Below are 13,462 nucleotides of genomic sequence, written 5' to 3' on the forward strand. Positions count from 1 at the left end.
CCGTGCTAACCGTATCTGTGAGCCGCAACATCTCGACACAGAACTGATCCATCTACGGAAGGCCTTCAAAGCTAACGGTTATTCGGTAAAAGAGTTTCAAAGAGCCATACGACCGCGCCTGGAAAGTAACAACAATAGTAACGAAGGAAATCGGGAACCCCGAGCCAAAGCCTACTTACCTTACATCTGGAAGGTCACCGATCGAATCGGTAAAGTTTTGGAAAAGTTCAACATCAAGCCCATTTTCAAACCCACCAGAAATTTAGCACAATCGCTACGTTCGGCAAAAGATCCGAGAGACCCGCTGTGCATGGCAGGTGTCTACAGGATTCCATGCTCGTGTGAAAAAGTATACATAGGAACAACAAAAAGAAGTACTGCTACAAGAATAAAGGAACACCAGAGGAACTGCCGCCTGGGTAAAACGGAAAGTTCAGCCGTTGCAGAACATATGTGGGAAACCGGCCACAAAATTAAATTTGAAAAGACCGAGGTAATATCGTCGGAGGTGCACTACCATGCTCGTCTTCATAGAGAAGCCATTGAAATATTCAAGCACCACAACATGAATCGAAAGGAGGAGACGATGAAGGTGCATCCAACTTGGATCCCGGTACTTCAGCGCCGCAGAGAGTTGAGATGTGCCCCCGATGAATGCCAGAGAGAAAATGACCTCGACAGCCAATCGTCGCCAGACACCACTTGCAACCAATCGGCGCACAACACATCCACACAAGCCAACCAATGCGGTTCTTCTGCGGCCGATCAAGTCTCAGAAATGCATATAGAGAACAAGTCGATGACCGCTTGCCGCGGAGACTTACGTCGAATTAACCTCAGATGATGCCTGCCACAGATGTGGGCGAAACGTCAGGAAGAAAATCTCCTAGACCATGGCCTAATAACCCGGAAACCGTTTGCAAGTCATATATTGGTTGAGCTTGAAAACAAAAGACATCATAAACTTATTATTGGGGTTTGTTACAATCCACTGAATAGGGATTCAAACTACATCGCTAAATTTCATGATGGAATTTCCTATATGTGTAAGTGGGTTATCATACTTGGGGATTTCAATTACCCAGGTATTGATTGGGAGAACTTTTCATCTAGAGATCAGTATGAAAGAGACTTTCTTAAGTTAGTGCTCGATCATCTTTTGTATCAGAAGCCACTAGGGGTACTGCTATTTTAGATTTAGTTCTTACTAGTTCTGAGGATCTAGTTGAACATGTTTCGGTGGGGGAAGAGTTTTCTTCCAGTGATCATCGTATCGTCAGATTTCACTTTAACTTTTCCTCGGGTAAGGTTGATAACAAAAGACTGGTTCCTTGTTTTCGGAGAACTAACTTTGATGTTTTGAGAAGAAGGTTAGCGGAAGTTTTCAAAGACCGATTGGAATCAGTAGGGGTGGTAAGTCAATGGGAAGAATTTAGTGCGAAGCTGTCCTCTGTTTTGCACGACGTCATACCCTTTGTTCGGAAAAAGCGTGTTTGTACATCACGCCCTCTATGGTTCACGGATAGCGTGCGTAACCTTTATCTTGAAAAGAAAAGAGCATTCAGAGAGTATAAAAGTGGACGAGGTGACCTATCATTGTTTACTGATAAAAGAAGAGTGTTGAAGAAAGCGATAAGAGATAGTAAAAAGGAAGTTGAATCTAGGTTGGCAGATAACATTGGCTCTGACCCAAAATCATTTTTTCGATACGTCAATAATGGATGTAAGGGGACAGTTGGCCCCCCTCTCGATAGAAGGCTCTAAGGTAGAGAGCAATGTAGGCATGTGTAGTGCTTTCAATGACTTTTTCGCGTCGGTTTTTAATGGAGATAATGATATTCGATATACGGGTGTTGCATGGGGTAATAAAACCCTCAACGATATTCAAGTAGAAGACGTGGAGGTCCTAAATCTTCTAATAAATGTATGTGCAAGCAAAGCACCAGGACCAGATGATATCTATCCCAGGGTTCTCAGGGAAGGTGCTAATGAATTGTTGGGGCCAGTCGCACAGATATTCAGGAGTAGTGTTGCTGAGGGTATCGTCCCGAGAGATTGGAAACTGGCTAACGTTGTTCCGATATTTAAGAACGGTAGTAGAGAGGTGGTGTCTAATTATCGTCCAGTGAGTTTGACGAGCTCCCTCTCGAAAAGTTTGGAAATTATCATCAAAAGGCAGTTTGTGAAGTGGATAGACGAGAATGTATTGTCGGATAATCAGCATGGGTTCAGGAAGAGGACGTCATGTGTGACTAATCTTTTTTGCTTCTATGATCACGCGACCAAGGTTTTGGGTAAGGGCAAAAATGTAGATGTTGGTTACCTCGATTTCCAGAAGGCATTCGATTGGGTCCAACATGGTAAACTCTGGAAGCGTTTATACGAGATTGGGATTGGGGGCAACTTGCTGAATTAGATAGAATCGTTGTTACGAGATAGGTCACAACGAGTTATGGTGAACGGGGAATTCTCTGATTGGACAGGTGTCACAAGTGGAGTTCCTCAAGGAAGTGTCCTTGGCCCCATACTTTTTTCACTTTGTATCGATATACTCGATCAGGGTATCGATGGGATTACTAGCAAATTCGCAGATGATGTGAAGCTAATGGGGGTAATCGGGAATCAGAACAATAAGAAGTTACTCCAGACCAACTTAAACAGGATTGCAGCATGGGCAAATGAATGGAGCATGACGTTTAGCATAGACAAGTGCATGGTCGCTCACTTCGGTTCGAACAACCCACGTTTATCTTACGAGTTGAATGGTGTCGCTATCCCAGATGCAACTAGGGTCACCAATTTGAGAATTCTCATTGACAAGCAGCGTAAGTTTTCTGAACATTGCTCAGCGGCGGTCAAAACAACGAATAAAATTGGTTTCATTTTCAAAAAGGGCTCCTCATGTTCTCCCAAAGTCATTCATTCACTTTTCCGAGGCTTAGTTCGTCCTGGACTAGGGTATGCTGTGACGTTTTGGAGACCTATAATGGTCTCCAAAACGTCACAGAAGGACATGGACTTGGACCTACAGAAGGACATACATTTGGTTGAGGGGTGCATAGCAACGCGTGTCCTTATTGACACAAAGGGCTTGAGATATGAAGAAAGACTTCCTTTTTTGAATATTTTTTACATTGGATGAACACAGGTGTCGGCGAGATATAATCGCCAAGTGTTCAAAATTTTCAATGGGATGGATAGGATGGACCATGAACTTTTAGAACACCGCCAATCGACTGCTTTTACAAGGGGGACACCAGTATCGATTGGTGAGGGACAATGCAAGGTTATGGTGTCGCAGGGAATTTTTCTCTAATAGGGTTGTTAATAAATGGAATAGCTGAGGAGGTAGTAAATTGTAACACAATTGACACATTTAAAAAGAAATACGATAAACATGTTGGGGTAAATCGAGAAGCTATCCATTCTTAGAATAAGACAATCATAAGTATTCTTTATGGGCGTTGTATAATATTTTATGTGTATATATTGTTTATAATTTGTGTTAATTGCATTTTTAATTGGGTTGCTGTATTTTTGAAATATATGGCGTCCATTTTTCATTTTTTTGGGAATCTTTTTCTCAGCCACCTCGTTGGGCATTTTGCCTGTTGTGGCGATGTATTTGTATTTGTATAACGGATATTCTGTTGCGATTAACGGTATTCTTACGATGAAAACTATCTCTAGTTTAGCTCCATTGCACAAATTCGGGGATTAAGATTTGTATATAGTATTGTAGGTACCCTTCCTCCTCCTAACCAGATAATGGCCCGCAACTCTGTCTCAATGAAGAGGTACAAGCATGTGGTCTATGTATACCCAGTAAGTATACCCAGGTCATGCTGGAGGCTGTGCATGTTTGTGCTGTGAACCCAATGTGAAGTCTATCCTTGTGCAATGCCTGCCATAGCCCGTTGCCATCTGCCATCAAAATTTTTCAAACCACGAGTGAAGTACAATGATTTAATAACTATAGTTGTAGGCCCGTCGCTCTGTGTCGAGACATTTTAACCTGGAGAACGGCTCACTTTCGGGCCTCAAATTTGGGAACCACAGAAAACCAGCTCGGTGGTTTTCCACCACCACTGTGGTGACGGTGGAGTTCGAACGCTTTATAGGTGCTCCGATTTCAAGAATAAGTTTATGTGATAGAAGACCAGAAGGATTCAGACTATTAAGATTGCGCTGTACATAGTTGCTGGAAGGAGCCAAATTCGTTTACACGGGGGCTCCATTAATGATAATATTTGGGATTTATAATAATGCCTATTCATCTAAAAGAGGTATCTGGGACCTATTGCTCGCGAGCACCTCAGATCTACTGACAGCACTTTTGCCACTGTGCGGTCGTGTGGTCATTGCGCTGCACACGCATCTCAAGGATCCAGATTCAAACCCCACCCGCTGCACCTGAATGAACGCCAGGGGCTCTGCCACCGGACTTATCCCGTTCCCGAGATCTCTTCCAGCCCAGCTTCGTGGCAGAGTCTGGGGCAAAGTGAGTGCACCCAACAGTCTGAGTGTGTAGCTAGTGTTGTGTTTGATATTTCAGTGCTGCCATCTATACTTCAAATTGCGAGTGAAATGTACGGAGTGAATATTTGTAACGTTGTAGGCCTGTTGCTCTCTGTGGCAAGACTTTTTTACGGGGAGATCGCCTCGCATTCGCGCCTTGAAGTTGGAAACCACAGAAAAACAACTTCAGCCGCCCACCACTGGGGTTCGAACCCGGATCCTCGCGGTGCGAGTCCGTCACTATGACCACTCGACCACCACAGCGGCCCACCCGCGGCACAGTAGTCCTCGGCTGAAAATGGTTTCCTGCAGTTTTGGAGGCACGGATCGATTCGAGGTACGGATGCGAACCGCTCTCCCATTTGGAAAATAGTATTTTCTCAGAAGAGACAGACTTTCCAACATGATAAATTACATGAAAAATTCAGGTATTTCCTATTTTCACTTCGAAAAACATGGAAAACAGATGACGGCACCAGTATAAAACGAAACAAGCATAACTCTGACAACATAGATATGTTAAGGCTACTCATACGCACACACCCATGACGTTCTCGCATGATCCAATTCCTTAGAAATTCCTGAGATCAATGTTTAGGAAGTTCGTGTATCGTTCAGTAGATGTCAAGAACTCCCATTGATATGCTGGTCTACATTTGAGCGATTGTCAGGGTCGCTTTCTGATAATGGTCGGCGTAACGGGGCGTGGTTGAAAAACGCCCTCTAATCTTGAGCGGCAATGACGAGATATCTCGTCTCGACAATTGATAAGCCCAGATATTCTGTAAAGCTGATTTCTCAATGGAAAACTTTTCTCTATACCCCTTAGTCTGCACCTGCTGAAAATCTGAAGAAAGCCTGCTGCATTAAAGAAAAAGGTATGGCATTCCGAAGAGAAGTTTAGTGATTTCTAATTTCCGCTTAAAAAGGATTAAGGTTCCTTGACAACCCAAGCTGGCTTATTCACCATTTTGCGCAAAGTGCGATATCACGTATCAATCGCTTCTCCCTATCTTGCTATTTTTAACGATTATAAAAAACTAGTTTGGCGACGTGGAGGACGATGAGTTTGTCCGGTTAAATGTAGGCGTCTTATTACCTTATCCATAAGGTAAAATGTCTGCGCGATCATGTTCGAGAAATTTTTCTCTGTGATTGATATTTACTTCAAGATAGAATTTTTTTTAACGCATGAAATTTACCTGTGTGTATGTAGGTGTGCTTCTTCATGTCCGATTTCTGGTGGAACCTCTTGCCGCAGTACTGGCAAGGATAAGGTCTCGTGTCCGAGTGTATAAGCAGGTGAGTGGACAGGGTCGAAGATCTCTTGAAGCACTTGCCGCATTGCTTGCACTCGAACGTCCTCTCGGCCGTGTGTATGGCCCGGTGCTGGCTGAGGCTGACCTCGTGGCCGAAGGTCTTGTTGCAGAGCTCGCAGGCGAACGGCCTCTTGCCGCTATGAGACCTCCTCGCGTGAACCTCGAGGCCGTGAGGCGTGCTGAACATCTTGTCGCATTTGACGCACGAGTAGATGTCCCCGGATGACGTCGATTTCAGCAAACCTTCGGCTGCGGCTGCCAAAAAACAAAGAAAGGTGAGCTACATAACTCTCTGCAAATGATTTTTTTTTTAAATTAAAACGAACAAACAGCAAATTACAATATACAAATACAAACATATGTTACACGACACAAAGCACACACACATATAATACATACGCTATGTAGCCCCAAGGGACTATTGGCGAAGTGTGATTCGACAACTACATCGAATATCATTCAGGAAATCCATTGATATTGTATTGAAATTGTATTATATGAAGCATCCCAAGAGCGGTGGGTCAGGAAGCATTCAGTTGTTACAGTATGCATACGTTACTGCCAAAGCCCAAAATCGATCAGCTGGCGAATTGGCCAATTTCGTTGAATATTGCCCGGCGAATGTCCAAATTTCGGGCTTTAACCAGCCAGTTCGTGAAATGTCTGGAGAATCCTGGCCAAAGTCCGAAAGAAAAAGGCAATACTCGGGGTCATCGCCATTTGGAGTATTTTTTCCATAATAATTATGTCCACGTTACTTTTGGAACCTTCATATCGCAACCATGATGAGGTGTTAACAAACCCGTTTCTCACTCTTTTTCTTTTTGTAATTTTGAGACGCTTCGCGTACATGTATTCCGTCCTGTAACTGTGCATAATGCGACCATTGTATTCACACCCCACAAATTATTCTATTATTCTGATGAACTGGGGAGTGCGTGGTGCTTCCCCCGGCTGTTTATGTGTTCATATAATTTGTAAGTGGATTGTTTTTTATATATTTTCATGAAGTGGTGTAGTGTTGGATATTTGAAGTGCGGCGGACCTGCGTGTGGGTTCTTCCCCTGGCCGCTAATTTTCTGTTCCTTCCGCAGGTTGCATCTCGGTGTAGTTTTCTTTTTGTACAGTATATATGTCACGCACTTTTTCCCCCTTTCCGGTGGTGCCAGATGTAATTTCATGCATACCCAATTTTGTAAGCAATTTAAATTTTTTCCCAGCAGCCTTTGCTTTTAATCGTACGTGTATTTTTCGATACGATACTTTGATTTTTCACACCTTCTTGACACACACTCTTCCTGCCCCTATTATACTGTTTATTACCCCGACGGTGACCTATTGGTTAGAAATTCTTCGGAATATGGACTGGGTCGCCGTTTCGGTTAGTAAGTAAGTAAGCAATGATGAGGTAATCATTTTCTTCAAAATTGTATAGAAAATCTATGTCTATATTATTATATGAATAGTTTTTTCTCTCAAATTCCACTTTTTTTCTGTCGCGTCACATGGAGCTAATCCAATACAGGTACTATATGTAGCCATGTATCACACGCTAGCGATAAAAAAAAGGGATCCGACACCTACCGGACCGTCTTACATCAGCGCATCGAACATGTTCCAGAGGGTCCCCAGCCACTTCACGAATTGGCCGGCCAAAGCCTGAATCACTCCTGCAAATCAGACTTTGGCCAAAACTCTCGGCTATTTCGCGAATTGGCCGCGCTTTGGCAGTAACATATACATCTTTCCACCTCCCATCATGAATTCCGACGTGAGACTCCTACTTAACCGTACATGCATCTCGTACACATTCTTTTGCGGAATTTCTAACGAATCGATACATGCTGGAACGATGTGTTGTGTATGTGTTGTATATATTTACCTCCTAACGAATTTATGTTGTCAGACTTGTGCTTCTTTCGTGTTATTGATGGTGCCGTTTTCTGTCTTTCATACTTTGAAGTAAAGATGGTAAATGCTTGAATTTTCATGTTGAGTAAGTATCGTGATAAAGAACTGCGCTCTCTGCGGAGAAGCTTTTTCCAATGGTAGACCGGCTCGCATTCGCGCCTCGAAGTTGAAGAGCCGCAGAAAATCCAACTTCATCAGACCACCGCTGTACCGACAACGGAATGCGACGTGAATTCATAAAACCCATTGTGCAGTGGTTTTCAAACTTTTGTTACCCGCAGCTCCTTTGCCACACTATAGGCTCTTTGCGGATCCCCAGAATATTGCTTAGTAGATATTTTCACTTGTCGAAGATTCATTTCAAAGCATAAATAGGCACAAAAATCCATATCTCGAGCTCACTGCGATGCCTCTGACAAAGGTTGACGATGCCCCTGGGAGCCGCGACATTCAGTTTGAGAAACGCTGCCGTTGGGTGTCGAACAGAATGTTCAAGAAGGCATCACGACGCTGTTATAAAGATGTTAGAAAATATTTTCAGTGCGAACGTAAATATCAATAACCCTAATGTGTTTGTGCGTCGCAAATAAAAAAAAGAGAGCGTCACACACAATAGGATAGAAATCTAATAAATCCGGTGAATCCCGACTTTTTTGTAGAACAATGTGATTCGTCGGTTTATCGATTCTTGTTTCCCATGAAGCAAATCGATGGGGACGCTAAATCGATTTCGCACCAAAAGGTAAAATATCGCAATCTGTTCTTTGTGGAAACAACTGGCGTTTAGAAAACGACGAGCTTGAAGTAATTACAAACATGCGTGGTAATCGCGGAAGTTTACGCACTAAAAATGGTCAAAATAGGCAGGCAAAAAGCACTAAAAAATTTTAAAATAGGTGCTAAAAAGGCATCAAAGGAAGAAAAATAACTAAAAACCTAGATATTAAATGTCCGAGAACTGACTGAAAATTGGTTGCACCTACTCCGTCTACTGTATGAATTATACTTTATAACAACTACATTAATTTCAAGATTTAAATTTATTTCATTCCAAAAATGAAGTGTTTGTGGTCCCTCAGGATTAGGTCAATTCAGCTTTGCCAGACGCGGAACCCGTATATAGAGAAAATTATTATTATTATTTATTTAGTATACGAACCTGTAAAATGCCAACGGGATCTGCACAATACAAACACGCATTGGGCACCTAGACACGCTGAGACGACCCTGAGGGCGTCTCCGGTCCATTCAATTCTAAATGCATAAAATAACTTTTTATGCATCCTACTACTGACGCTGGAAAAAAATTAATTAATAAAGGGAATATAAAGATAAGTTTAATTTTCTCCATCAGCAAAAACTGGTAAAAATTCTGGGGCACCTTCCTTTAAATACTAAGAGTTAAGTTTTAAATCTTCAAATACTAAGAGATTGATTTTTAAAAAGATCAAATTTTTGAAGTTTTCCATACACAAGATATCCAAGTTATACAGAATATGGTCTCTGAAATGCATGAACAAACTTAAAACAAAGTAGGCATTTATCGTAGGGAGAATTCGAAAAAAGCGTTTTACAAAAAAAAAACCGTAAAATATTATGCAAAAATAGACATTTATGGCGTTTTGCCTGAATTTCCGAGCTCTAGTAATCACATATGCACGAGTACGAATGTACCTCGTAATTGAGCTCTAATGTAATATAAAATGGGTATGTTATGAGAAGCCCTTCATTATCAAAAGCCCAAAATTGGCTAATTCGCGATGGGGGCAGCCAGTTCGCAAAGTGGCCGGAGCTCCCTGGCCAAAGTCCAATAACAAAATACACGATTTGGAATCGTCGTCAAGTTGTGGAGTATTTTGTCGTGATAATTATGTCTACGTTAGTTGCGACAAGACATCAAACCGCAGTCACGATGCGGAAATAATTTTTCCCCCATAATTTTGAGAAAAAACTATATGTTTAAATAATAATTTTTATAGTTTTTTCTCTGAAATTTCACTGTTCTCATGGAGATATTCTAATATAGCTGTTATATATATAGACATGTATCACGCGTTGGCGATTGAAAAAATGGATTTAGCTCCTACCGGGCCGTCTTACGTCAGCACGTCGAGCATTGGCCACGGATCTTTTCTGCAATGAGGACTTTGGCCAACCGACCCCTTCGGAAATTTACCGCACTTCGGACTTTGGCAGTAACAAGTACAAATGTAGAAGACAGTGCGTATGGGGAAAGGTACTGAACCTGGGGGCCTAACGGTCCTCTTGCGCACAGCAAAGAATCCCCCTTCCAACAAAAAAGAAGATAGCTCAACGAACTCTTAGCCCAGGGTCCGGGGATCGATCTTGTTTATAAAATTTCTGCCACTGTAAATTTATTTAAAGAATTAAATATAAATTCATTTCGTGGGCGAAAAAAGTTAAGAAAACTTGTGTTAGGTGGAAGGGGGGGGGGAGGTGCCGCAGCCTACTCGGATGCCGTGAGATATTTCGGGGAATAAAAATTATTCTAAACTGTGATTACTAAATGCTGTGTTATGGCAATTCAGGTTGCCAAGAAATCAAGCGGGAGTGCCGCAAAACATTTAAAATTTCGAATGGTGTCGCCAATGTAAAAGAAATTGAGAATGCCTGCTCTATAGTCCATAGTGTTTTTTTTTAAATATATAATTAAACAAACAGCACAATGGACAAAACAGACAAAAAAAAAAGAAATTTAGACAAACACTTTTCGACCCAAAGGGATATAAATAACCTTCCATGGATCGTATTGATAAATTACATAGAGAATTTCTGGGCAACATACAACGGTATATTTTACTACAATTGCTGCAGGCAAGTCACACCAAATATATTGCTTTAAAATGTTATGCTATAGTCTGATGTGTCAAAATACAGATATATTTTCTTAAAATAATAAATACATAAAAAAATTTTACTCCTTTTAATTTGCAATTTCATTAACCATCGAACGAAACGAACCTCTCAATATCTACTATTTCCAGTATAAGATCTTTTATGGCCTTTTTAAACATATCAAATGATCGATGTTGTCTAATAATATCATCAAATTCTCTACATATTCTTGGAGCAAGAAAACATTGATTTTTTTTTTTTTTGAAAATTGTTGTTTTAGGTAATGGCATATGATATATAAATATTGTGATCTCATAATGCTTCTTTGTATATAGTCACTCTGGGATACCAATCAGGATTCTTTTATACATGAATACTAAACTTTATACAGATAAACTTGACGTATATTAAATTGGATTAATGTTACTTTATTATGTGAAGAACTGTTGGTTTGTATAATGTCACGTCGCAAACAATCATAAAGATTATCTATAGTATAGATTGAATTTTTATATGTTTCCCCCCCCCCAAACTTGTAGTCCGTATAAAATATGTGGGAACACCCATGCAAAAAACACTTCTTTCAAACTTTGGTGTGAGATGATAGCCTTTAATTTATACGTCATTGTTGCAATTGCTCGTAATTTATTAACAACTTGATCAGTATGATCTTTCCATTTTAGGTTAGATGAAATAATGATACCAAGATATTTATAATGCTGTACTTTTTCAATGTATGAACAGTTACATGTAGTATTTGAAGAAATCTGTCTCTGTGCTTGAGTTAGTTAAATTAAAAAAGAACCCATTTAGTTTTTTTAGCATTTAGCCTAAGTCGAACAGAGAGGTTTCGAATTCTTTTATTTATTGCATATAGATGTCTTTTTCCAAATTTTTTATCAGTTATTAATCCTGTTCATTGTGCGTTCGTATGATTTTATATGCATAATAGAATTGGACATTTCGTATGGATACTTTAATCACATCAAATATTGAATAGAAATGCACTGTGTACTCGTAATCAGTATTTTTATTCATGAGTAAAATTTACCGAGTTCTGGGATCAAATCGCATTTCCTTTGATTTAGAATAATGGGGTTGTCGGGCAGATTAAAGATTCGCCAATAAAGAGATATTCGGTAATATGTATCACGCAAACTTACTTGACCACATTACTTGACTGGCCCGTTGCTTATTCCCAAATCATTGAAGTGATCCCGCCGCACAGTTCCAGAGCACTCAGCTGTTTCACACGGGACACTTTCAGATAAATTAAATGACCCGTAACACATTCTTAGATCACTTAAGTGTCCTGCGGCATATTTATAGATTGACTGAGTGATGCGCAGCACAGTTCCAGGACACGTAAGTGGCACGCCGCATATTTACAGATCACTTAAAGTGACCCGTAGCACATATCTGGTACAATTAATTGACCTGTGACACGTATACAGATCAATTAAGTGACCCATGGCTAATTCCTGGATCACTTAAGTAACCTGCGACATATTTACAGATCACTTGAGTAACCGCGGCACATTTACTGATCACCTAAGTGACCTGCGGCATAATTACAGATAACTTGAGTGATCTTTGGCACATCACTTAAGTGATCGTGGCACATTTCTAGACCACTTGATTGGCCCACGGCACAGTTTTAGATCGCTCAAGGGCTCCGCGGCATATTTACATATCACATAATTAGTCTGCGACACTATTCCAAATTCTTTTATTAAGTGGCCCGTAACACGTTTTCAAATCAACGAAGTGACCCGTTCTCTCCCAAAGGTTGAACAGACCACCCTTCATTAAGATGATTCGGTCAGGAAACATAAGGAGTAATAACGTCAAGATTCCCTGCCGATGGGATTCTCCCGGGAGGGCGTCCAAAAAAATCCGAAATGAAGAGATTGGAATCGCACGAAGAGAATAAACATGATCAAAATTCGGCTTAAAAGTGAATTACCTCGACTGAAATCTTTTTCTCCGGGTTCCTTGTGCGAGCCAAAGGTGTACAGCGATAAACCGAAACATGGCAGACCGCCAGCGAAAGCCGGTCGCAATAACGGGTTTTCGGAACCGCTGCCGATAATTCTGGCGGGACTCTCGCTGCCGTCCCTGTTGTTGTCCCTTGGTGAAGTGGAAGGACTCGCACACGCCTTCTGCCTGAAGATTTGTCCACCGGGATGCCAACTTCGAGCTGCTGGTAAGACCGTCGTCCTCACGCGAAGATCCGTCGGCCAAATGCTGAGTGGTGGCGGCCGGAACCTATTGGGAACCGCAGCGATGCTGTTTGGGCTGCTGCATTTGTCTGCTGTGCAAGCGTCCAGAAGCGAAGTCTGATCCAAGGGCAGGCCTACAGAAAAACAAACATGAAATTAAAGTGTGTTGACTTATTGTTCACCAAACACTAAAAACAAATGTTTCAAGCATCACAGAAAATACATGTCCTTGTGGAGTAGAGTTTTTCAGTCTTTTGAGGTACGAGTATTATTTACACGCAACATTAGATAGAGAGAAGCTTGACCCATATTTATACAAGTGCAAGGGAAATTACTGAATGGGAGTTGAATTGTGTGGTTTAATTGAGGTATCCAGAAAGGATTTCGGATTTTCATTTTTGAGGGGCAAGGACAAGTCCATTTCACCAAACATCATCTCCGGCCACATCGTTATACTGAAATTTACTGCCGTTATAGAGTTTCATTGGAAATAAAGGCTCCATTTCTCGGTAGTCACCTCAAGCTCTCTCGTTAGGGAAAATATCTATATTCTTTCCGGAATCGAACCTGCGACCTGACGGCTACTTTCACGGTGGTAGACGGACATCTCACCACTCGGGCGTCATCAAGGACCAG

At 41.3% G+C, this 13,462-nt stretch overlaps 1 protein-coding gene across 1 annotated transcript in view; it reads right to left on the reverse strand.

Annotated features, from left to right (window-relative positions):
- The window catches only part of LOC149081591 (uncharacterized), a 132,390-nt gene that overhangs the window by 72,776 nt on the left and 46,152 nt on the right, over positions 1-13,462 (reverse strand). The window contains exons 3-4 of the mRNA XM_089236989.1: positions 12,571-12,960; positions 5,721-6,092 (exon numbers count right to left, since the gene is read on the reverse strand). Coding sequence (XP_089093115.1) covers positions 5,721-6,092; positions 12,571-12,960 — 762 coding nt within the window. The remainder of the gene's footprint in view (positions 1-5,720; positions 6,093-12,570; positions 12,961-13,462) is intronic.

This window comes from Pholcus phalangioides, unplaced genomic scaffold (genome assembly GCF_987345545.1).
Source record: "Pholcus phalangioides strain wild (caught in Gottingen) unplaced genomic scaffold, Ppha-v1.0 ptg000009l_1, whole genome shotgun sequence".
NCBI lineage: Eukaryota > Metazoa > Arthropoda > Arachnida > Araneae > Pholcidae > Pholcus > Pholcus phalangioides.